This window comes from Cololabis saira, chromosome 19 (genome assembly GCF_033807715.1).
Source record: "Cololabis saira isolate AMF1-May2022 chromosome 19, fColSai1.1, whole genome shotgun sequence".
Classification (NCBI taxonomy): Eukaryota; Metazoa; Chordata; class Actinopteri; order Beloniformes; family Belonidae; genus Cololabis; species Cololabis saira.
This window is the reverse complement of record NC_084605.1, coordinates 28,814,449-28,841,543: the sequence shown is the minus strand read 5'-3', so window position 1 is coordinate 28,841,543 and position 27,095 is coordinate 28,814,449. Positions and strand designations below refer to the sequence as shown.

Below are 27,095 nucleotides of genomic sequence, written 5' to 3'. Positions count from 1 at the left end.
GAACGGATGTAAGAACAAAACTGGACAAGAACATCTGAAACAACCACAACCAAATTCACTCTATCCGGATGGAGCAATTTAACTGGATAGTTTTTTATTAAAGGCCGAAATGAAATAGAGTAACAAGGCTGTTTTTAAAATGTAAGGAGTAAAAAGTACAGATAATTGCGTGAAAATGTAAGCAGTAAAAGTAAAAAGTCGTCTGAAAAATAATTACTCCAGTGAAGTATAGATAACCAAAATTTCTACTTAAGTAAGGTAACGAAGTATTTGTACTTTGTTACTTGACACCTCTGCTCCCATGGTTGCTCAGGGGTTTATGTTCTGGGTCTCTGGAAAGCACCTAGAGACAACCTCTGTTGTAATAGATGCTATATAAATAACATTGAATTGAAAAAATTGAATTGAATGAAGGTGTAACAGTAGGATGGAGTAAAGGCGAGACGGAGACAGAATAAATCGGCCGCGTGAATCCTTATAATCTTGAACGCCATCCAACGTATTTATTCAGGGTGGCTTTTAATACCCAGTAGTGTGGCGACACTTTTTTATACTTTGGTCTTGATGGTATGTTTTATTCTTGTTTTATTCTGCAAGCAATTTTTGTCTTGATTGTATGTTTATTCTGTAAAGCACTTTGGTTCACCTGTAGGTCGATGTAAGGTGCTATATAAATAAAGTACATTTCATGCTGCTGCTTTTCCTCGGATCTCAACTCCTCAAGACGACAGCATGAAGCCAAAATGAGGACTAGAAGGTGGCGGTATGAGCTTTTAAAGAGCACCCCAGAGAGACTTCCTGCAGAAGTCTCCCCTCGCCTTGATGAGGGCCATCCTTGATTTTGCCCGAGGGACTGACATGACCCTGGAAGGGAAGAAAAGTGCATTTCCTCCACCAACTCTTGTATAAAGGGACTGTTGTGTTGGGCGAAAAAAAAAAAAAAAAAGAAATTCTAGCACTGGTATTGCAGCACCAGTGTCCAACTGGACCCTCAGCAGACTGATCAGCACTTATCCAGCTGAAACCTCCTATGTGATTTCTTGCTGGTGTTCTCTCAGATGTAAGTCGCTTTCAGTGGTGGACAGTAACGGAGTAAATTTACTTGAGTACTGTACTTAAGTACATATCCAGAGGATTTGTACTTTACTTGAGTATTAGATTTCTTTGGTACTTATTACTCTTACTTGAATACATTTCCAAGACAAATATTTTTACTTTTACTCGAGTAAATTTCTAGGAAGGCTGAAAAGTACTTGTTACTTTCAGGTCTGCTCTTTTTTCTTCTTCCCTAAAATCGTATTGGACACAAGCTGTTTTTGTCAAAGGAGGAGACCTATCACAGTGCACGCTCTCCACTGGGATGTACGTAAAGCGGAAATACGTCAAGCCTCCTCAAAACGATACCGCCAAAGTAGCCTGCGTTTGTCAAGACAGAGCCGCAACAAGTCAAGACAGAGCCGCAACAATGGCTACGCCTGCGTCAGGAGAAGAAAGACAATCCGCTGAGTCGTCTGAGTCTGATAATGAGCCGGACTCGGAGCAGGGACTTTCACTAAATCCTTGACCGTATCTTAACTCAATGTTTGAGTTCGACCGAGTAAAAAACGAGGCTGGTTTCAAAGAGTTAATTCTCAGAAACAAGAGTTAAAAGATCTTTAAATTAATTTAGAAAAAATATAGTAATTTACTGGTGTGGAAAATAAGAAATTTACTCTTACTCTTACTCTTACTTAAAGTAAATTTAAAAGCATTTACTTTTGGATACTTAAGTACCTTTAAAAGCAAGTACTTTTCTACTCTTACTCGAGTAATATTTTGACTGAGCTACTTTTACTTGTAACGGAGTAAATCTTGACCAGTAGTATTTGTACTCTTACTCAAGTACTGGGGTCGAGTACTCTGTCCACCTCTGGTCGCTTTGGATAAAAGCGTCTGCTACATGACAGTAGTAGTAGTAGTAGTAACTCCAAAAGCATCTCATCTTCTATTAACCCTCATGTAAAAATGAGAAAATGTTCAAATTTGCATCTTCATAGCCTGAAACAACAAGGTCTCCATAGCTACGTTTCACCCTTTTTTTTATGTTCTTTTACCCATTTGCCCATCTTTGGACCCACTGGGGTCAGGTGCAGCAGATTCCAGCCAAAATGGCGCCCCCATAGGTCTAAAATAAATACTGAGGGTCTGTCCAGTTGTCCTTCTGCACGCCATCACCTTTTCACAAATATAAAAAAATGACGACGGAGACACATTACGGTGGTTACACCCCCTGTAGGAGTGCATCGGTAATAACTTTATTGCAAAAATACAGGTTCCCTCTTTTCCCGAGCAACACCACCCCAAAACTGACACACACTTAAGTCTACACACACCCACAAAAAAAATCCCATCTCGGTCGAGCCGTCCACCCGTCTCTGCCTCGGATCATTCACAAACTCACGCTTTCTGCTCATTTACATTCATTCGCTCTTCTGCTCCGCCCTGCTGCTCCAGAGCAGCGAGGTTCCCCGGCAGCGCTGGACACGAGAGTCGGCCTCCGTGCCACCCGTGTCTCGGCCAGAGTCCGTGGTGGGGGAGGGGGGGCCCGCGGGCGGGTCGGTGGGGTGTGTCTGCCTCCTGGCCGTCTCTGATGCAGGATTGGGAGGGAGGGTTGATTTGCATAGCGGACTCATGCGCTACAATTGGCTACATTCTCCCACATCCAGAACCCCGAAAAGTAACAACTCGACAACAAAACAATGAACCTAAATGAAAAATAAAAAGTGGCAACCTTTGGTTTAGTTACAACAATCAGTCAACATTAGTAAATTCTTGAAAAACTTTACATTGGCCATTTGTTTATATAAGGGCTTTGTTAATTTATACTGAATAAAGCATATAATAAATGCACTCCACACATGTCAGAATGCTACTCCATAAAGGGGGAGGGGGCCACAGGTGTATAACAACTGCTCAAGATTGGTTGACATCGCTGAAGATAGCTCACAGGCTGAAAATATACCTCTAACATGGATTTATCATATAAAGCATATTTATATTAGACTGAAGGTGAGCGCTTTTCTCTTCACATTTGGGTCCCGAAAACAGCTCCAGTGGAAGTTCACCTGAGGCCTCCAAGTAAAACAAACGCCGCTCTCTTCTCTTCCGCTTGCTTCTTTGTCAATTAGCCTTCAGAAAGTGCACTTCTGCCGAACGGCCCTGCCAAGTGCACTTGTGTCATCTGCCTCGCCACAATAAAAGCCCCAGAGAAGCCTTTTCCACGGCTACATTCGCTCGCTCCGTCTCCGCTTTTCCTGCCCTGCCGGCCCGGTTGTGGTGCCACCGTTTTCCCGCGTCCAACAGAGAAAAAGCAAACCAGAGATAAAAAATAAAAAGACAGATTCGAGAAGAAAAGAAAGAGTCCAAGAAGCGGAGGAAAAAGGAAGCGCTTTTCTTGTTTAATCTCCCGGTAGAAACGGGAGAGCTGTCAATAGGTCGGCGAGCGGTCGTGGGGAGGGGGGGAGAAACTCCAGCTAGACACTTGTGAAGTGCACTCCACTCCTATTTAAAATGCAGACATGAGGAAGTACCACTTTTAGTTTATCAATATTTGTTAATTATCATTATCAACATTCCATAAGGTCTTATTAATGAACATACAGGTTTCATACATGAGTTTTTCTGTACATGACTTTTAGTTATTAGAGTTCAGTCTGGGTGGATTTAGAGGTGTGCACACACGAGAAAAACACAGGAAAACGAAGAGAGAAAAATATGGCTGTCCATCTGAAACAGACTCAGTTCAGCTACACGTACGTCCAACAGGAAATGCCCGTGGAGAAAGAGGAAGAGGCGTGGCTACTTTGTCAGGGTCTCCCCCCGAGGTGGGGGCCCGTGGGGCGGAGGACGAGTTCCCATCGGATGACTACAAGCCGACTGCACAGGGAAACCCTCTGAAACCCCTGGGGGAGACGAGAAACAACAGTCCTGGGTAGTTGGGGGGTGGGGGGGTTCAGGGTGGTAGTTGGGGGGCGTCAGAGTGACTGCATAGACAGAATAATAGGTCAAGGGGGAGGAGGAGGGTGGGAGGGCGAAGGCAAGAAGGGGCAAAGCAGGGTGCTGCAGGTGCTGGAGGGGCTCTACGTCAGTGCAGATGTGCATGTGTGCGTGCATGTGTCTGTGGGTGGAGGAGGAGGAACGAGGACGGGGGGGTCGAGCCGACCCCTCCAGGCCGGTTCCAGGTCCGCCGGGGCGAGGCTGTGGAGAACCTGAGCGCTGCTGCTGCCCGGTGGAAAGGTGGGCGTAACCAGACGTTACTGGAGGAGAGCAGGACTCTGGTCCGACGACAGCTTGACCCCCGTCAGACACAGCCAGAAACTCCCCGCACCCCCCGACAGCTCCTGGAGGAAACAGAGGCAACAGCCGATGGACACCGGGTTAGATTTACAGAGGTACTTTTGTTAAATATAACCTTGAACTCAGGGCTGGGCGATATATCGAGATTTTAATATATATCGATATATTTTCAAACGCGATATGGTACAAGACAATATCGTTTATATCGAAAATGTCTTTTTTTTTTTTTTTTATGATTTTGATATAGCTTATTTTGTGACAAATTGACTTGTTTTATTTGAGATTTGCACAAATGTTTTGTTATTTGCACAACTGTCAACCTCAGTGGAAAAGTCTGCCTGTTACTGTCTACATTGTATTAATTGCACAGTGTATTTTAATTTAATTGTTATGCAGGAAAGGGATATTTGTTTTATTTTATTCAAGAGGCATTTTTATTCTATATTTGCAGGCAGTTTATTTTTATTTCATTTGTTTTATACATTTTGATATTGTGCAGACCTCTGTTAATAAAGGAACCTGTGTGACATTTGGCACGAGGCTTTGTATTAAAACTGACTGTTTTTTTAAGAGGTTGCCTCAGAAAAAATGAAGCTAACAGAGATGCTATGCTATAATGCTTTGGGGGAAACCCCAATTATGGCACAGAAAAAATATCGATATATATCGAGTATCGCCATTCAGCTAGAAAATATCGAGATATGACTTTTGGTCCATATCGCCCAGCCCTATTTGAACTACTGACGTAGGAATACACAAGTTTTCCTGCTGAGCAACAGTGGGCTCTGGGATGGGCTTGAAGCTCAAAGTCACCAGGTTGGTTAAAAGGCTCTGAGGGATGACGTGTGCACTGAGCTCCTCAAGGCCCTGGAGGCCGCGGGTCTGACTTGATTGGCCCATTTCTGCAACGCTGCATGGATTTTGAAAGCAGTGCTTCTGGACCGGCAGGCGGGGACGGACGGTGGTTCCATCTTTTCAAGAGGGGGGACGGGATTGTGTGAGAGACTCTTAAAGATGCTTAAAACGAGGAGCAGTGACGTTGTATCCGGATGTAAACTGCAGGAATATTGGCCGTTCGAATAAGCGATAGTAAAAGTTTCAGACTTTATCTTTGAAAAGTGAACAGCAGACTCACATCAAACGATTCCTTTGTAAGGCAGATGTTTGTCTTGTTTTGCCTGCAGCTACACCAGTAGTTGATTTACTCTTCTACGCAACACGACTCGTTTTCATCGCTCTGAACACGTCGCCTTGTTCGTTACTCTGACTGTGTCGCAGCGCTAATCAGCCGCGTACAACAGTTGTTGTGGAGGCCCACGATCCGTGTTATAGACCCCCAATCTTCCCAGATGTGGATCTGATCCATCACCCCTCTGATGGAGAAACACCGCGTAACAATGGTAAATTTAATATTTTCTGTTAAAAACTTTGGATCTTTTTTTTTTTAAACTTTGGATCTAATGACGAACAGCTGTAGAAAACAAACTAGCGATCAACCAAGACTACACTAATTAACTCATTAAGTTCATTAATCATCACTGCTGCTCAGTTGTATTTCTGTGACTCCAAAGTATCCTTGTATCAGTACTTTATGTAGTACCTTTGCTGCAGGCGTCACCGTGCAGTTGTAAGAGATGCAAGTCCATCTCTAAGAATATCAACGACAAACTTTCTCCCTGCACCACCTAATTACAGTGTTCATTAACTCGATGCCATTAAGTGAGTTAATTAAACAGAAATGTCTTCTTCCCCTTCGCCCGTTGATCCCCTTAAAAGTTCTCCCCCCTTCTCCTCGGTGGGCTTCACTGCAGGGCCAGGGTGCTTAGAGAAGAGCTTTTATCTCAGCCAGGATCTGCTTTTAACTTGAAGCCAGATGATGTCCTCATTGTAAGAGTTGCGTTAAGATTTCATCACTACGAGGAACTTCCTTTTAATCTTTTTACCTACCTAGAACACTTTATAAAACATTGATTATAACAAGGCCAGAAGTGCACATGGGGAGAAGGTACATGGCAGGAAAGAGCTGGAAACAACTGAGGAAAGGTGTGTGGTGCTCAGGAAAGAGAGCGTGCGATTTGTTGCGCCTCGGTCGCTGTATCATAGTTCCTTTTGTTAATTCACTGCTAAAACTTTAGGCAACTTTTTCATTATCAATTATAACTTTTAACTAAAGACACACAAACATGCAATGGGCCAAATGGACAGATATAGTTATGTGCAAAAGTATCAATCACATGTTTTATTCTGCAGAAACCATTGATAAAATCACCCGATCATGTTAGGTCTTAGTGTTAGGCAAATAAAACTGACAAATAATAAGACATAAGTTAATCCAGTGTCACATATGAAGCAAAAAAGGTGGAAAAAATAAATAAAAAAATAAATAAAAAACATATGGGCAGTACCAAGTACCAAGCACTGGTCAGCAGCTGTGCAGGTGTGTGTTAACACAATGCCAGGGGGGAAGTACATGAGCAATGATAGTGCTTCATGTCAGACACAACAATGAGAATGATAAATATTAAAAACATGGCAGCTCGGCTAGAAGGAAACCAACAATTTCCTGCTTCTAAATTCAGATAAAACAGAGGTTATCATTCTTGGTCCAGAGCATCTTAGGAAGGGATTAGATGGTGTTGCGATGGCTTCCAGTGCAACTGTGAGAAATCTTGGTGTTATTTTCGATCAGGATTTGTCGTTTAAACCATATGTCAATCAGGTTTGTAAAATAGCCTTTTTCCATCTCCGTAATATTGCAAAGATTAGGAAAATCCTCTCACAGAGTGATGCAGAAAAACTAGTTCATGCGTTTGTATCTTCTAGACTAGATTACTGTAATGTGTTGTTAGCAGGATGTCCAAGTAATTTGCTGAATAGGCTCCAGCTGATCCAAAATGCAGCAGCACGAGTACTGACAGGAATTAGCAGGAGAGACCACGTCTCTCCAGTGTTAGCGTCGCTCCATTGGTTACCCGTAAAATTCAGAATCCAATTTAAAATTTTATTACTTGCGTATAAAGCCCAAAACGGCTTAGCTCCGCATTATTTGCAAGACCTGATAGTGCCTTATGTTCCTGTCAGAGCTCTCCGTTCTCAGAGTGCAGGTTTACTCGTAGTTCCTAGAGTATCTAAATGTAGATTTGGAGGGCGGGCGTTCTGCTATCAGGCACCATTACTTTGGAACCAACTTCCAATCTGGGTTAAGGAGGCTGACTCCACCTCCACCTTTAAAACTAAACTTAAAACCTTTCTGTTTAGTAAAGCCTATAGTTAGTGTTTAGTAAACCTCTAGCTGGTGTTGGTAAATCTCTAGGTAGTGTAAACTTTAGTGTGTCAGAGTCGCTCCTGTAGTTTCTTGTGCTGGCCCCCCCTTCTCCTCCCTTTTCTCTCTTTTGTCCATGTTGCAGCATCCTTTGCCGGACACCGGAACCTGCAGGTGGTCGTGGGTGGCTTGTAGCTTGCATTACGGAGCACAAGTCTTTCCCTGACCCTGCACCCCAACCTGGGACTTGCTGATTGGGCCGGAGCTTCGGGAGCTGTGTGCTGGCCTGCGGTCCCCACCCCTGGTCATCCCGTTGCTGCCCCCCCCTTCTCCTCCCTTTTCTCTCTTTTGTCCTGCAGGTGGCCATGGGTGGCTTGTAGCTTGCATTACGGAGCACAAGTCTTTTCCTGACCCTGCACCCCAACCTGGGACTTGCTGATTGGGCCGGAGCTTCGGGAGCTGTGTGCTGGCCTGCGGTCCCCACCCCCGGTCATCCCGTTGCTGCTTCCACCTGCCTGCTGTGCTGTTGCCGTCCCTGACCCACCAGTCTGGCCCTCGGCAGGAGGGTCCCCCCTGATGAGCCTGGTCCTGCTCAAGGTTTCTTCCCTCCTAAAGGGGAGTTTTTCCTTGCCACTGTTTGGCTTAAGGTTTTTCTCCCACTAGGGGAGTTTTTTACCTGCCATTGTTTATGTAATATCTGCTCGGGGGTCATGTTCTGGGTATGGGTCTCTGTAAAGCGTCTAGAGACAACTCTGTTGTATTAGACGCTATATAAATAAAATTGAATTGAATTGAATTGAATTGAACAAATGTGTTTGGTTTGGAAACATGACTGAGGGTCCCAAAACTGGATCTGAACAAACCACAAGACGTCTGGATCAACGTCCTCAGACCGGGTGAGACCGCAGTCACGTCATCCAGGAAGTATCTACAAGTTACTGCTGCTTTCGTGGAAAAAAAGTATGGGATACCTCTGTGTAAACACGTTTTAATCACTATTGTGAGTGCAATATCTGAGTAGGACTGAAAACTAAAAGAAGAAAATGAAGACTTGGCAATGTAGCTCCAGATAGAGGACTTTTTAACTTTAGAATTCAAACGAGCCAAACGTACGTCTCAGGATTCTGACAGCATGACAATGCTTTGGACTAAATCATACATGGTCCTCATAACATGTGTTTTCAGCTCTGTGAGACAGCTATACCAAAACTCTATGAACAAAATATGAGTCCGAACGTATTGTACTCATGAGCAGCTCAGTGGCTAAAATTAACCCTATAATGCCAGATGTTCATTTTCGAAACATTAATTTTGGAGACTTCTGAACCACCGCCATATTCAAAAAAGGGGGAAAAAAGTTATACAAACAATACCCAATGTAGTCACGATGATAGGAAAAAGAATTATTCAGAAACTGTTAAATACAATTTCTATTTATTTTTTTCAAAATTCAAATTCCAACATCTTTCTATTTTTTTTTATATTCAAAATTGTGTTTTTAATTCAAAATATAATCAACACTTGAAGAAGATTTTTTGGGGGTGTTATTTCAAATCTCAGACAGCAAAGGGTTAAAATTAAAATTTCTATCCCAGTTGCTAAAGAGATCTACATGCTACTGAATCATAGTGCTGCCCACTTGATTTTTGTTATGATGATGGATAATACAGCAGTAGGAAAAGTAATCTGTTATTATTTCTCTTAAAGCGGCACTACGTAACTTTTCCACCTTAATATCATATTTCCAGAGTCATTGTGATGGTACATCAACTTCCAACAGGTTTAATGAACCTCTGTCATGGTCTGAGGGGTTTGTATCACCTTCACTGGCACTATGTAACTTTGAGGAGTATGGTAGGAACCCTGCCACACTAAAAAACTACACATTTTTACGGCTTTGACTACTTTACGGCATACGTCACTTCCCCCTCCTTCCCGATTCGTAGTCGAAATGAAAATGGGCGGGGCTTGGAGCGCAGCTCCGCAGAAGCTGGTAACCCGTTGCTGTGTTGTGGCTGCAGCAGCTCCACACAACAGACGTGGGGAAAAGATCGCTAATGGTTTAACTTTTCACCGCTTTCCTGCTCGGAGGCAGGAACCACGGAGGCCGAGTATCTGAGATAACAAAGTAAAAGAGTAAAAGAGTCGTCGGCTCGGTTGGATCGCGGCTGTAACGACCAAACATAACGTTCCTCAGTAAACAAACAAACACTCACACAGACGGGCGTCGGATCAAAACACAGGTTTATTAAACCACAAACAAACACTCACAGACCGGGGTCGGATCATTCAAACAGGTTTTATTCCCCACTACTCCAGCTAAACGCAGTTGTTGGCCAGCTCTCTGCGGTGCGATTAATTTTGTTGAGGAAAAAATATTAACTATTTGATTTGTAGCTGCAGAGGAAAAAAATAATATTGCTCACGCCTCGGAGCCTCTTCAGCATAATATAGCACTCAAAAAAAAAAGAAAAGAGAAGTAAGAGTGATACAAAACATGTACTGTATGTTGTACTATTATACTAATTTATTGAAACAAATGGCGAGTCAAACATTTACCAAAGCAGCTGCCAAACACTCCTAAACAAGGTAGCCTAAGAGGCTGTATATACTCGCCGTTCAGAACGCGTATGCGCGACGCAGGATACGTGTGACGTCACGTCACACGTATCCTGCGTATCCTGCGTCCAAATCGGCGCGTCGACATGCACGTTCTCAAAAAGACACTGAACGCGTACGCGACCTGCAGTTCTCGCTCTGGCCGCTAGTATCGCTGTTCCCGGTCTGATCCCAGCTGGCTCTGCTGCTCTCAGCTGGAGAAAGTTCTCCATGCAGGTTAACTTCCCCCTTGTTAACTCACTTTAACTTCACTTTAATTTTACACCAGAATGTTTTTGTTTTTTTTAATTGAAAGATAGATACAAACAAAGCACATAAAAGTCATATCAGAATTACAAACTTTTGCCTTGGGTTGAGCAACATCAATATTACAAAATATACACTGAGAATTTAATTATTGTACAACATAAAAAATAAAAAATAAAAAAAAATAACTCACAAGGGCCATCTTATATTAAATCATATCTTTCAAGTAAAGAAAACAGTTTAAGGGCTTTCTTTTCTTTAACAAGACTCAAGGACTTACTCAAGAGCTTTAGCTCATTTCTCCAATGGGTCAAACATGGTTTGGTCTTAAAAAAATCTACATTTGTGAATGAAGAACTTGTCTTCAACAAAATAATATTATTCTAGTCTATTCCACCCATTTTTTGGAAAATCATATTAGGAACAATAAATCAGATGGAATGTCTATTTGTAAGGAAAGATTTTAACCATTTCAGTTTCAAGACACCATTCATAATATTGAAATCAATCACATTCAACATCATCATAGTTTTTTACCATGTTAATCTTTCTTATATATTGACATCTATTTCTCCATATGAACTTAAAATTAACTGGATTTATTGTTTCGTCATTCTTGTTGAGATGGGTAAGGAGAATGCCGGATAAATTAGTCTGGACAGACTATCCATTTTTGATAATAAGCAATAATAATAAGATAAGATAAAATAGTCCTTTATTACTCCCTCAATGGGGAAACTAACGTAGCACACAGACACATACAGGGAAGGGGGTAAAAAAGTAATAATAAATAAGTAATAAAAATTAATAAAGAGTAATACTAATAATAATAATGCTGTGGTTTTATATAGCTCCTTCAAGGCACCCAGAGCTTTACAGAGATCATTATTCATTCATACACATTCTCCCCGGTGGTGGTAGCTCCGTTTGTAGCCACAGCTCAGCTGCGCTGCAGACTGACGGGAGCGTGGCTGCCATATCGCGCCAAACGGCCCCTCCAACCACCACCAAACATTCATACACACTCAAACACATTCACACAATGTTATAATCTCCTACATCATCCAAAATTGTCCTGTAAAATTGTTCGTTTTTCTAATCTGCTGCCACTGCTGCTGCTACTACTTCTGCTACTTAATATAAGTAGCTTTTCCAACTGTTGCTCTGCTTGCTGCCCCCTATCGGTCACCACCGGTATGACGGGCTCTCGTCGTGTGGTACGCGAGGTATGCTGGGAGCCGAACAGACACGTACGCAGGGTACGCAGGCACCAACGTAGAGTATATTCCCGCCTTAAGACGTGGGTTGTGCAGAACTGCGGGAGTAAATCCCTTATAAAGAGTGGCGCTCCGACGAGGAGCACCACTCTTTAGTAGGGATTTCATATGGATCCAGACCGTTAATAATCATTATTTTCTCCATATACCGCTCCCTGGCTTCCTTGTTTAAGGTATCCCGGTAAATTCCAGTTCCTTTCCAGCAGTTTAACATCTTTTTTTTTGCGTTCCTTCTGTTCACTTGGTGAAACAGAAAAGCGTCCCGTCTCCTCTCATCAAAACAAATGCACGCGACGGGACAGGAGTTTTCTGGCAGTACGCGCTGGTGCTCATAGGAAACGTAGTGTTCTTTCTGGTAAAACACTACCGCTTTTGTCCAAAAGATGGCGCCAAACTCTGCAAGTTACGTTGTGCTGCTTTAATTAAGACCCACAATGATTTCATTGTGTTTTTTTACACAGAAACACAAGATTAAAACCTTTGCACATAACTGTATAAAAGGACCTCTGTTGTTAGTGTGGTTAAATTAAGAGCTAAAGAGAGGTGGCATCAATGATGTATTATTTATTTTAGACAATTAAAGATTTCTAATGGCGTTACTGGGTCTCATAAATATACATGCTTGATCTAACTTACACATGCATGACATATCAGACTGCAGAGTAGTATTCACTTTTCCACACGAGTGGAACGCTCTGCTATTTGAGCTCGTGTGAGCGTGGAGCTGCGAAGGCTGCGTGCTCAAACCTCTTCATACAGTTGCATGAAGAGGTTATGTCAAACCTCTCAAGAGGTTATGTCTCATAACGGTTATGTTCAATCACATTAACTGGTCACATTAACTGGTCACTTTAACTGGTCACTTCAAACTGTGGAGGCAGGAACTTTGTTGAATGTCCTGTCTATGCCGATGAGATATTGATCGATATGCTCATTTAAGCATCATTTAATGTGTTGTCTTTTATCAATATAATACTTAACAGACAAGCTACCGGTCCTTTGCAAACAGTAAATGATGTGACGGCTTTCAGGTAGTAGCAGAACACACATCAGATAAACCCCCAAAGTGGGAGTATGCAGCAGCGGCCGGACTAAGATGCTCTTTATGCACGCTCCCCTGCAGACACGGATAATATTTCATGCACGCATGTCCCCCATGCATGCGCCTTGTATTTTATACGCTGAGCTTTGAGATTAATTAAAAGTCCCAGTTTCTCTGCTGGAAGGATGACTGAAAGACGGTGTGCACTTTGGATCGATGCGCATCAGCTCCCTAAACATTTGAGAAGAGTCAAGCTTAATGAGCGAAGTGATTCTTCTGCTTTTCTTTTCAAAGTTTATTTAGACGGGACAATGCATATTCATGAACACTACATTAAGCAGTGTAAATACACCGGGTTTAGCAGAAATGCTAGTTTCCACCCGCAGTCCCCACAAACAACCAGTCACACTCACACCTATGGGCAATTTAGAATGATCAATTAACCTAGCATGCATGTTTTTGGACTGTGGGAAACCAGAGTACCCAGAGAGAACCCACGCAAGCACGGGGAGAACATGAAAACTCCACACAGAAAGAACCTGCTGGGCCTGGGAGTCGAACCGGGAACCTTCTTGCTGTGAGGCAACAGTGCTAACCACTAAGCCACCGTGCTGCCATAACACAGCTGTACGACACAAGATTAAAAACAGACTGTTACAAAAAGAGAAAAGCCTTGGATCAGAAAATAAATATCCAATAACATTTATTTAAAAAGTGCTGATTGGTTCTGTTAAATTTCTCCCGACTCAGTCTGAAGTAAACCTGAAAACGGTCAGCACACGGTAGGCAATGAAATACTAGATCTGGACTATGTCCAGCCTCCCTACTGTAGATTGGACACCCGTTTCAGAATTGCAACCTCAATCTAGTTGCACTTCAGGTAAAGCCTTGTTTTCACCTTGCACACACACACATTTACACAGACATACACACCTGCTCACTCACCTACATGCTCACCCCACAGTTACGGGGGCAGATAATCGCAGTAGCCTAGTCCTGATTTAGTTTGAGAGACCTGGAATGGTTGCTGTTTATGTCTCTGCCTGTTCGTGTTTTTGTTTGTTTGTTTTATCTCTTGGAGATTCCAAAGGCTTGTGTGCCCGTTGTGTGTTTTCTTGTGTTTCTCTCATTAGACTTGTAGCAGGTGCCACCCCCTTCTCCCACCCCGTTTGTATCCCCCGCATCTACATGTAAAAAGAAAAAGATCACATAGCAGAGCTGCACAAGGACGTAAATTCGCTCTGGCTCTTAAGTTATCAAAATTCCCCGGATAAGACTAAATGCAATGTGTGGATTTGCCTATATTTGTGCTAGATGAGCCTACAGGACTGTCTCAGAAAATTAGAATATTGTGATAAAGTCCTTTATTTTCTGTAATGCAAAAATGTCATACATTCTGGATTCATTACAAATCAACTGAAATATTGCAAGCCTTTTATTATTTTAATATTGCTGATCATGGCTTACAGTTTAAGAAAACTCAAATATCCTATCTAAAAAAATTTGAATATTCTGGGAATCTTAATCTTAAACTTTCAGCCATAATCAGCAATATTGAAATAATAAAAGGCTTGCAATATTTCAGTTGATTTGTAATTAATCCAGAATGTATGACATTTTTGTTTTTTTAATTGCATTACAGAAAATAAAGAACTTTATCACAATATTCTAATTTTCTGAGACAGTCCTGTAATTTGCCAGAAGGTGTTTGTCCTAATAACGCACGAGACTCATTTTATAGTTTTGACCTGATTATAAACGTTTTTTTCCTGAAATGCCCCGTACTTGTACACCGAGCAGCATAACCAGAACACAGCTGAGTTCACTCGAGGTGCAAGTGAGTTGTGTTGTCCTAAAATGAAAACTTGGTACAACATCACATGAGCTGTGTTTACCTGTGAAGCGGTGAAGGGAAGTGGTGATGAGAAGGTGTTGGTGAAGAGGAGGATGGAGGAGGTGATAGTGGTGGAATAGCAACAGGGACTCAGAAGAGAGGAAGTAAGCAAGGAGAGGCACTGACATCAGCCTGCTTCACCTTTGAGAGAGACAGACGAGAGAGAAGGAGGAGAAGCAGAGACCAGGAGGAGAGGTTTGGAAACAGAAGAGCAGCACAACAGGAAGAAATGAGACAGACAGTGGGGGGAGAAGAGCACACGGAAAAGCAATGTGTAAAGTGCGAGCAGGGGACATCGGGGAGATGCAATTCAACAGCACGGCCACAGAGAGGCGGCAGAGCGCAGGAGGATTGTACTCACAAAGCTGCGGGTTGCGGTGAGGCGGCCGCGGCGCGAGGTCACCACCGTGCCGCTCAGGCTGCGTCCTATTCGTCTCTGGTTCTCCTCATCGTCAGGCTCCACCCGGAAATGTGCGTCCCGCAGTGTCATTGGCTGTAGAGGTAGAAGATGTCTGTCAGAAGGCCCTAAAGGCCTCCGGCTGACTGCATGCGAACATGTGAGGGGATCCTGCAGAAATGATTAGTTTAGCGTTGCCTTGTTGAGGTAGGTGGGCGTGTTGGCGCAGTCCGCCCCGTACATACTCCTCTCCATGTCTGCGTTGGGGGTCTTGGAGCGAGTCTGCCCTCCCACCCTGGTGATGAGTCGCTCCGACGGGCTGCAGCCTGAGAACACACAGATGGTCCAAACACGAACTCAGCTTACTCTGCAAAACACGAGCTGAAACCTTGTGTTGCTTCTGTTTTTGATCAGCTGACCCTCCCGCAGCTTACGAGAACTGAAGCTACAATTCTTACTGAATTAAGATCTCATTCACAACATTTTATTCAATATTCGAAAGTGAAAATCCAGAAAAAAAGAAAAAGAAAAGATAAGATAAGAGTAGTAGTGGCAGGTGAAGGAGTCAGTATCGGCAGTACTCGAGTTGTAGAAAAAAATCAGGGGGGATGGTGGATTTTATCATATGAGGACAGATAATTTGTGCTGATTACAAATAATATAATATATTACAAATAATAGCAGTGACCAAAACACCTGCAGAAATACTGCAGGAATGACATAGCAGCAGTTAAATGCAGCCTTCTGTAAGCTTTAAATATCCACTGGGCTTACATCAAATACATCAAAACACAACAATAAAAAACAGTTTTCTGAACTTATCAATATGACTCTGTCCTTCACAGGATAAGTAACATGGATCACTGCAAAAACTCAAAATGTTAACAAGAATATTTGTCTTATTTCTAGTTAAAATGTCTCATTTTAGTAAAAAAAAATCTCATTACACTTAAAACAAGACTCATCACTGGAAAAAAACAACAATTTTCACCTGTTTCAAGTAGATTTTCACTTGAAATAAGTAGAAAAATCTGCCAGTGGAACAATCTTTTTTTGCTTGTAATAAGAAGATAAATCTTGTCCCGCTGGCAGATTTTCCTACTTATTTCAAGTGAAAATGTACTTGAAACAGGTGAAAACTGTCAAATAAGTTATTTTTCTGGTGTTATTTTTCTGGTGATGACTCTAAATGTTGAAATTGCAGTAAAACCACATTCATTGATGAAATGACATAAGGGATGGAAAGGGGGGATGGCAGTTTTACAGGGGGGATGATTTTGACCGTTTTTATTTCAGGGGGGATGCCATCCCCCCTCATCCCCCCTCAACTCGAGTACTGAGTATCGGGTATAAGAGGAGTATTCACCAAAGACTGATAGTGTTTCTGAATTCCTAAATTCCAGGTTTGAGGCGTCATTTGAAACGGCCCTTGAAGCTGGAATGCCATCTTGATAAGTCTGACCCCAAGACCCCCCCCCCCCCAAAAAAAGGGTGTGGAAGTGCCGTGGAACAGCTACGCTGCGACAGCCGCTGTGACTCGCTGCCGCTGTCGTCAGTGAGAGCGTTCCCACCAGAGGTGCTGCAGTGCCGCTCCAACATTAATATGCACCCAGTCTATTTGGGCACTCAGAGGCCAAGCTGCATCAGTTTACACACACCAGGCCGAGCTGGCAGGAAGTCACACACAATAATATCGTAGTGGGCTACGACTTGTACACTGACATTACGTGATGCTGCGGATACTGTTGGTAAACAATTCAGAGACATTTTGGAGAGATTTCATTTCATTTTAGAAGTTGAAAAGCACATTATATTTGATGCAACTCAACTTCTACTGTATGTATGGATGATTCCAGAAGGAGCAAGACATGGTGATAACAATGTCTTAAAATAAGAAGATTACCACTTGATTGTCTCGTAGTTTTGAAAACTAAGGGTAAACTCATAATCTAATAAACCACCTGAGCAGGTAGTGCTCCTCTCTGAGGATCACTGGAATTTGCATTGAGGAAAGTGGAAGATGACAAGAGTCACTTCAAGCATAGATAGCTTGTAGTTTAGCCCTTTTGCCAAACAATGTCAAGTATCACTGAGCATTTTCAAACATACAGTATATAGGCTAGTGACAATGCCCCAAAAAATTTGACATACCCCTACCGGGGGTAGAACAAAACCTAACAATGTTTTTCCTCATCTCTAAGGTCTCCCATATATGAAATGGATTCTTAGGTTAAAATATTTTACTGCAAACATTGTTAAATTGATACATATTGTTATACACCCCAAACCTAAAAAAGAACCAAAATGCAGCCTGGCCGTATGGGAGTTAAGATATTTAAACTCATGTAGATTAATAACAGAAGCTCTGACAGGTTTGAAACTTGACATAATTGTGGTCAGGAAGTTGCTTTACCTATTAGAATAACCTGGATGTGAATATCTTGATGTGTGTTACATCTAGAGACCTTTGAACACTTGACTAAAATAAGCGGACATGCAAAAAAGAATATCTATGCAGAATGTTCTCATTTACATTATAGTTGCCTGGCCAGGAATTGTCATAGAAACACATATCATGGCTTGTTGGAAAGACGGGTTGTGCTGAATCCAGTGATACCAAATATGTAAAGATACCATGCATAGGCAGTGTGGTACATCAATCAATGTATGAGGTGTCACAAATTAAAGAAAGTGAAAGATTGACATAATCAAGCCTCCACAGCTGACCAATTCAATATTGCTGCAAACTAAGCAGGTAACTTATGGCTATATATGATGCATTAAATTAATTATACACTCATATGACACATTTTATCCATACTTGAGATAACACTTTAATATGCATTTTGGTTCTTTTTTAGGTTTGAGGTGTATAACAATATGTATCAATTTAACAATGTTTGCAGTAAAATATTTTAACCTAAGAATCCATTTCATATATGGGAGACCTTAGAGATGAGGAAAAACATTGTTAGGTTTTGTTCTACCCCCGGTAGGGGTATCTCTAAAACTAAAGCCCTTTTTGACAGTTTGTCACTAGCCTTATATACTGTACAAGCAAAATTATGAGGAGCAGTAATCTTTCAACATCTACAGTCTAAAACTGTGAAAAGATTCAGGGAGTCAAGGCAGGCAGCTACGGCTGATATGAGGGACCTTGGAGCCCTCAGGGTGCTGCTATGGCTAATAAAGCCCCGGCGTAGGCCCCGGCCCCAGTCCCAGTCTGCAGCAACGCTGCAACAGTGTTTACAGGCTTGTGTTTGTGTTGCAGAAGCTGCTGAGCCTTTTAGTTCCTCAACTACCATATGCAGAAAGATCTCATTCTCAATATGCCACATACTCCAGCGCAGAGCCATGCTACACACCTGCCATTTACAGTAGTGTGTTCTCTTTTTATTGTGTTTGAAGACTCAATGATATTGTCTTAAAGGAGCATGAGGCTCCTTTTAAGAAATGAGACTCTCTAGCGCCACCCTTCACCACGACGGCCGTCGGCGGTACTGCAGCCAACAGTGAAGCCGGCACGGGAGAACGGGGAGAACGCGCATGCAGCGTCATGTGACGTCACATCCGCAGGACGGCGCGGGAAATTTGGGCCCGAATTGCAGCACATTTTGCAGCACACAGCCTGTTCAAGGCAAAGGAGAGATACGCTAGAGGGCTCATTCTTTTGGGTTTGGAACGCTTCATCTGACATTATTACTAGAAAACTTAAAACGTATACAGATTTTTTTCATAAATCCTGCCTCAATCCGGTCTCAAGCTCCTTTAAGGAAGCTTTTTTTTTAAAACAAAAAATAAAATGGTTAGTTTGGGAAGTTCTGTTTTGAAGTCTATCCAGCCACAGTCCTTGGCTGCAACCAGTGTAACCTTGAAGTGTATTATGCAGTGAGGGAGACACACGTTGAGTCTGAGCAGAAACAGAGCTGGGTATGAGCTAATCTCTGACAGAAACACAAAGACGGTAGGCATATTTTCTGCCGTTCTCGAGGAGAATCAAACAATGGCTCACTTAGACTGAGCAGCTGAAACTTGTATTACACATTCAAGCAAAGAACAAACGATATCCTCAGTTACAGAATGATTAAAACAAGTAACTGAAATGAAAGATCCTTTCCCTGCACTGCACACCTTGTCGTGGTGGAGAGGCTTGAGTACTCCGATGACCCTGAGAGCTATGCCGGAGGGGGTCTATACCCCTGGCAGGTTCAACCAAACCGGACAGGTCAAGGGGTAGGAGGCAGACGAAGCGCAGTCCCTGGTCCTCCAGGTTGGGGGTTGGGCGTGGGACCAACATCCCCATCCCGTAAAAAAAAAAAAGGTTTGTTACAGAAACACTGACGACAAAAACTCAAATACAACACGGCCTGGGAGAGGAAGGGCCTCCACATAGGGGGCTAATGACGAGGGGCAGTGAAAGCCGTAAGGAAGCTGCCAGGCCGACTCCCCTTCTAACCCCCAGGTTAACCATCAAAATCGCCACCTGGAACATTAGGACGATGTTCGAACTGGGAAAGACAGTCCAGGTAGCACAAGAGATGAGAAACTACAACATCTCTCTCTTGGGACTGTGTGAGACGAGGTGGCTAAAGACAGGGCAGCTGAGACTAACATCTGGAGAGAGACTGCTGTACTCCGGGCACACAGAAGAGGGCGGCCCACACACAGAAGGCTCTGATGCTGGCGCCGGCAGCACAACGCCCTCTCATCGGCTGGGAACCGGTCAACTCACGAATCATCACCGCCAAGTTCGCCACGAAGATGGAAGACATCAAACTGAATATCATCCAATGCTACGCTCCAACAAATGATGCCGAAGAGGACAAGAAGGACGATTTCTACCACCAACTGCAGGCTGTACTGGACAGACAGGAAACAAAAGACTGTGGCAGAGAGGAAGACAAGGGCCAGTAGAGAAACAAATACTGATGCGAAAGTGGGGATGGATCGGACACACCCTGAGGAAACCGGCAGCTACTACTACACGCCAGGCCCTGACTTGGAACCCCCAGGGGAAGAGAAAGAGAGGACGGCCCAAAAACAGCTGGAGATGGGACACTGAGGCAGAACTCAAGAGCCATGGAATCAGCTGGGGGGAGGCAGAAAGGACAGCCCAAAACGTTGTTAAATGGAGAAGAGTCGTCGGTGGCCTATGCTCCACTGGGAGCGACGGGCCTAAGTAAAGTAAGTAAGAGCAGGCAGTGCTCCTCTATGAGGATCACTGGAATTTGCATTGAGGAAAGTGGAAGATGACAAGAGTCACTTCAAGCATAGATAGCTTGTAGTTTAGCCCTTTTGCCAAACTCTGTCAAGTATCACTGAGCATTTTCAAACATACAGTACATACTGTACAAGCAAAATTATGAGGAGCAGTAATCTTTCAACACCTACAGTGTTTTCGAGGAGAATCAAACAATGGCTCACTTAGACTGAGCAGCTGAAACTTGTATTACACATTCAAGCAAAGAACAAACAATATCCTCAGTTACAGAATGATTAAAACAAGTAACTGAAATTAAAGATGATGCAACACAATGGTGTGTCTCTTTCAACGTTATGGCTTGTGTTGCCCTGTGAATTGTGAACATAATCAAAGGGGGCTGTCTCGTTGGTTTAATTCATATTTTTGATACTTTAAAGTAATCCATAAAATAAATCCTACTAAACCTGGAAACATAGATGTATGCACTCACTGGCCTGGGTTTTTGTTCAGCACTGTAGCCAGGCGGACATAGAGTCATAACGGTGGTGGGCCAAGTATTTCTTTAAAAGACTTCATGACATCAGTCTCACGCCTCCCTCTGATATGTCATAGTTTCTTTTAGACTATTAATAAGTCTCCTAGACCAGTGATTCTTAACCATAGGGCCGCGGCCCTATGGTTTTGTACGTGTGGGCCGCGGGGGCCGCGGGACTGCATAGCAACTCCCAACCAAATGAGGAGAAGACACTCAGCTAGCTGTACGTGTAATAGTAAGAGAAAAGGTGTGTATTTACAGAGTAAATCCTTCATTTTGCACAGAGTTTAGATCCGCCAGGATCAGGGATCGTTTACTTGGGTCTGCGCCCAGAGCGAGCGAGCGCGGCGTGATCATTTATCCCGGCTCGTCCCCGCGGCCGGGGAGGTCGGTGCCGCTCGCTCCGTCGTTACTGCTGAAGGATTGTAGATGCGTGGGCTGACGTGTCTGCTGGACTGGACTGTTCGGGCTTTCGCAAAAGCATCGGAAAGACTCGGCTGCTCCGCAGCCAGAGAGCTGCGGGCTCTGGCCGTCTCAGCTGATCAGGCTCGGATGAAACCTGACGTGCTGAGTCCTCTGACAACTGATTAATGTAATATCTTAAATAAAGTACAATCAAACTAAGTTTTGTTCCCGCTCTATTTTTAAATATGCACACTTGTATGCTTGTGTGTGTGTTCAGGCGGCGCTCCGAGTGTGTTGACGGGGCGTTTCCACACGGCGCGCCGTGTGTGTGTTTTTAATACAGAAATGACACAAAACTGAGGGTGCTCCTTTCCACACGGCGCCCGAATGGTCGTCAAAATACGGAAATTAGCTTGGCTCTATAGATGAGAAGCGTAACAGGTGGAAAGTGAAGTTCAACCCAGAATGGACAGATTAATCCTGGTTCAGTCTTCCCACTGGGACCAAACCAGTGTCTCATACGTTCAGAGACCGTGGCGTTCAAAGTGCGAAAGTGAAACGCCACTGAAACAAAACACAAAGTTTTTCATCAAACATATCCACTCAAGTCTGAACTGAAGTCACATAAAATAAACTGACCATCTTAAAACATCCTGCCCATATTTGGGTCCAGATACAGCTGTGAAGCAGCTTTCTCCACAATGAACATAATTAAAACTAAATATCGTTCCAGGCTCACCAATGTTTATATTCATTTATTATAAAAATGTGTTGAGACAATTAACAAAGAAAAGGGGAAATTCAAACTGCTGGTAGAGAAATAAAATAAGATGGCATTTGAAAAATAAAATAAAATGTATTTTATTTTTAAGAGAAAAAAATATGTGTAATTCAAGTTACAAATTTTTTTAATATAACAGTCAGATGCAGATGTTGATACAACTATGAGGCTACTTGAATATGTATATATATATATATATATATATATATATATATATATATATATATATATATCATCATAATATATATATATATATATATATATATATATATATATATATATATATATATATATATATATATATATATATATATATATATATATATATATATATATATTATGATGTTCTGGACCTTTGCTTGAGTAAATTTTCTCTGAATGAACCTCTTAAAGTTTTAGTTGAATACCCCTGCTATAAAGTGTTAATATTTAATGGGCCCCGGGCCACTCTGTACTGAAAAAATTGGGCCCCAAGGTCATAAAGGTTAAGAACCCCTGTCCTAGACCCTATCCCAATCACACTGTCCATGCAGGTTATTTCCCTTAAATTTACATTTTCATATTGGATCTGATCAGTTTGATCAGACACACCACTTACCTCCAGTTCATTTATATCTATTTATGGATATACATTTATGATTTATATCGAATTTCACTCATATTTCTAAAATTCTAGAGTTCTAAAGTTCTAGAAAAACTGTAAACTCAACTATGTGACATTTTCACAGAATTAAGACCATATTTGACCACAGAAAACTAACAACAATCCCCTCTTGGCCTCAGACATCCTCATTGAGTCTTTACTTAGATCTAATTAATCTCACTACACAGGCTTGAATTTGTTATTGACATTAAGGTAACTGCATTGGCCCAGTTTAGACCTTATTTAACTGACAGATTCCAGTTTGTTTATATGAATAAAGACTAACGGAGTTCCACAAGGTTCTGTGGATGGATACTCTTCAAATTGTGCTCTCAGTGGCCTTTAATGACAGTAACTAGACAGGGAGTGGGGGCAGAAAGAGGGAAAACAAATGCAGCAGAAGGAAACAGGCCATGAGGACTGTAGAACCTGTACATGTGGCACCTGCAGAGGCCTGTGTGTGTGTGTGTGTGTGTGTGTGTGTGTGTGTGTGTGTGTGTGTGTGTGTGTGTGTGTGTGTGTGTGTGTGTGTGTGTGTGTGTGTGTGTGTGTGTGTGTGTACCTGGCCTGCCAGCCAGCAAACTGGCCTGATAAAGGGAGTCGAGCTCAGACAGTTCAGCCTCTTCACGGTCACAGGACGGGTCGCCGTGTCGCCCCGGGGTACGCTGGGACACGGAGGGCCCTGGAGACGACTGGGAACTGTAGCTTTGACTGTACGTCTGAGGCCTGATGGGAACGCAGCGATCGGGGGGCGTGTGGTACGGCGTCACCACGGCGTCCGGGCGGTCCAGGCTCCAGGAGGACCAGTGACGTGTGCTGCTCTCTGCTGTGGCTGCGTGCTGCTGCTGCCGATACGGAGCCCCTCCGCCGGGGGAATGAGGCTGGGGCGGCTGCCAGACGGGTGCCAGAGGTTTCCTGGGCCCGGAAGCTTCCACAGGGGGGAGCGGGGGAGGAGTGGAGGGGGGAGGTGGGGCATTTGAAGGTTCAAGTTGTGTGGACTGTGAGTTGTGAGTGGCGTGTGCATCCCAGAGACGTAGAGGAAGTGAGGGTAGGGAGATGGCTAAGTGCTTCCCCAGGGGTCTCACACTCACCCCCCCTGCCTGCAGCAGCTCACACAGCCTCACCCCCGTCCCCTCTGCCCCGACGTCCCCTTCCTCCCCTCTCCTCCCCGCCTCCCCCTGCCTGGAGGGGGCGCAGGGGTGAGCGATGCTGAGGGTGAGCGTGGGTCGGGGGAGAGGGGGCCGGTAGGGTGGAGGGGGCGGGTCCCGGCCCCGAGCAGCATCCTGGCCGCCGGTCGCCTGCTCCTCTTCCTCCTCCTGATTGGGCGTCAGCAGAACTTGGACCGAGCCAGGCTGTTCACTAGAGGACGACAGAGGGGGGGGGAGAAGGGCGTCAGTGAGCCGGCAGCAGGGAGAAAAAAACAAAAAACAAAAAAAACACAAAGCCGGGGAAAAAAAAAAAAAGCTGCTCTGCTCTGACGTCAGGTGAGTTACCGCATTGAGGGAAGGTCACAACGGCGCCCCTGGTCAAACAAGCAGAACAGGTACGACACACAGGGATGCAGCCGTGTGCAAGCATTGCCTTGTGTACGGGAGCACATGCTGTTGATGAGTCAAGCACAAACTCGGCCGCCGATCGGGCTGCTGATAGATGACAAAACTCCACCGGCTGATCGCAGCATCTCAAACAACCACGGATGTGACTTCAGTCGGAGTTCCAAAGCAGACGTCTGCTCTTTGCTGCACCGAGGACTGCTGCAGTACATCACCACGGAAATAAACGGCTCCTATCATACGGAGCAATTCAGTCACACCGGGCTACTATATCACTTTATTGATTTACATACACTGATATATGGAGGATATGATGAATGTTGAACATTAGCGGATCCTCTCCGCAGTGACTTGGAACACGTTCTGCATTCTGTCAGCGTAGCGGCGAGTGTGTTGCTACGTGTGAATAACAAGTCTGTAAATGTATCTATTTTTGTGTGGCGTCCCCAGTCATTTGTGTCTACGCTAGTGCCAGCCCCCATCTTGCACATTAACTCTCCTGTCTCTTTTTTTGGCCTCAGTAATTACCCAGAAGGCTTTGCAGCAGCAAGCTATAAATCAGAGGCTTATGTTGATCAATAGAGGAGAGGAGGAAGGTAATAAAAGAAGCTGAGTGCTGAGAGCTTTACTTCCACCCACTCTTTCCTCTTAACTTCCACTGTTAACTGTTGGATTACGTTTCTTTTTTTAAAGTACTGCTCCAGTTTAAAATCAAAATAAACTATTCAAAATAAACAATTAGAGCAGCTGATCATTTTCTCCAACTTTATAATTACAAAAAGTTCAGAATACATAAGCAGGACCCGAGACAGGATGGTTGTAGAGTTTCAAAACAGCTACCTCTGTTACTATAGCAACATGGTCAGATTAGCTTGTCTGCTCATAACTTCAGATACTAAATATCTAACTTCTTCCTGGAAACTAACAGCAGCTGTAAGTTTCTTGATAATCTTTTATAAACTTTTACTTCCATAACCACAAAGACTTTCATGTAGGAACCATTTAGTCACATGACGCCTTTGATTTACATCACACAGGCGAGGCTGCTGATACCTGTACAAAGATGTATGTTCTTGAGATTGAGAGATAAAATGATGACTATGTTTACGTTGTTTTATGCCAAAGACTGATTTTATGCGTAAGGATTTGAATGCAATCCGCTAAGCATCCCGTTGGAGCGCTGCTAACCCGCGCGCAGCCAGCATTCGTTTTGGATGTAGTTTCAATAGCGACAATTGAAATGCTAAGGTTTGGACAGATTGGATCAGGAGAAATGTAAAGTAACACTCATTAGCCTCATATGTTAACATAAGCTAGTCCAGCCAAGCTAAAATAACTAATTTGCACTAACATTCTTCTTATACAGTCTATTTTATATATATATATTACATTTGCGTTTGACTTCATTTGTCTGCACATTTGTTTTTCTGTCTGTCTCTGCTAGTTGTCACACTTTCTGCAACAGGAATTAGGCTCGAAAGCACTTTTTTTGTTCTTTAGCACCATCAAGTGAAATCTGTGTCACAAAGTTTCAAAAGGTATTAAGTTCGGGTCATAATGAACACGAATGTGTTCAAACCCACTTTTTCATTTCTAACGCTTTTATGAAAGTCTTGTAAAAACCCAAGTTGAACCTCAAGTAGCTTATTCAGCCCCAACCCTCAAAATGTTTAAGTCAGGCCACTGACCTGCAGCAAACTCTTTAAACTGAATGCTGGAATAAGGAAATGCTTGGAAATCCTCACTGATAATGGTCTTCAACATTAACTATCACAAAAGCCAGAGTGCAACGTATGATGCTCTAAATCATGGATGTCAGGGATACGGCCCGCGGGCCGGATCCGGCCCGCAAGCAGGCTTCATCCGGCCCCGGGTGGAAACGGAAAAATAATAATGTAAAAAAAAAAAATAAATAAATAAATTTTTTTTATTATAAATCAAAAAAAAAATTATAAATCTCCTGAAAACAGGGCAGCTGGACTAACCATCTCAACAGACTATTCTGGACAATGGATTGCCTTTCATAACCACCAATAGAAAATCTAGCTTATTGTTGTGTTGATCTGCCGAGAGCTGCGTCTGCGAGCGGGTGCACGTGCATGTGTATCCGCGTGTCCGAGCGAGGCGCCGCAACTCAGCGCAACAGGTGAACGCAATTGGATTGATAACAGCTCGAGCCAGAGACAATGAGATGACACGAGTTGTTCATGGCATGCTGACAGAAAGGCAAGATTACAGGAATCACTAGGAATCACGGGAGAAAACGCGTGAAAAACCGGTAGCCTCTTTGGTCTTTTTTCCTCTTTTCTCCAGCGATTCCTAGTGATTCCTGTATAATCTTGCCTTTATGTCAGCACTCGTGTCATCTCATTGTCTCTGGCTCGAGCTGTTATTAGTCCAATTGCGCTCACTTGTTGCACTGAGCTGCGGCGCCTCGCTCGGACACACGCATACACATGCACGTGTACAGGGCCGGTTCTAGAAAATGATGACTAGGGCTGCATCTCAGATCAGAAATTATTCAACACTAAATTATGCATTTTCCCATAATTTCAAGTGGAATGATACTAGCAAAACAAGAATATTTAAAGTGTATTTCAAATGCTTTATTTCAGCAATATTGCTGCAGAATAAAGAAAATGCTACATTTAGTCTGGGCTAACTCACCCATCAGACAATCTAGCAACAGAAAATAAAACATAGCAACAAAAATCAATATAACCATAAATATACAGGACTGTCTCAGAAAATTTGAATATTGTGATAAAGTCCTTTATTTTCTGTACTGCAAAAATGTCATACATTCTGGTTTCATTAAAAATCAACTGAAATATTGCAAGCCTTTTATTATTTTAATATTGCTGATCATGGCTTACAGCTTAAGAAAACTCAAATAACCTATC

At 43.1% G+C, this 27,095-nt stretch overlaps 1 protein-coding gene across 4 annotated transcripts in view; it reads right to left on the bottom strand.

Annotated features, from left to right (window-relative positions):
- Positions 1-2,261: 2,261 nt before the first annotated feature.
- usp54b (ubiquitin specific peptidase 54b) overlaps positions 2,262-27,095 on the bottom strand; it is a 107,470-nt gene continuing 82,636 nt past the window's right edge. For 3 of the 4 annotated variants that reach the window (XM_061708539.1, XM_061708540.1, XM_061708541.1), the window contains 4 exons: positions 23,202-23,998; positions 15,271-15,398; positions 15,037-15,168; positions 2,262-4,379 (listed from right to left, as the gene is read on the bottom strand). In XM_061708539.1, the coding sequence (XP_061564523.1) occupies positions 4,293-4,379; positions 15,037-15,168; positions 15,271-15,398; positions 23,202-23,998 (1,144 nt within the window). In that variant the 3' untranslated portion in view covers positions 2,262-4,292. Of the gene's footprint in view, positions 4,380-14,676; positions 14,817-15,036; positions 15,169-15,270; positions 15,399-23,201; positions 23,999-27,095 lie in introns of all 4 variants that reach the window. The other variant, XR_009770510.1, reaches the window with a different exon arrangement.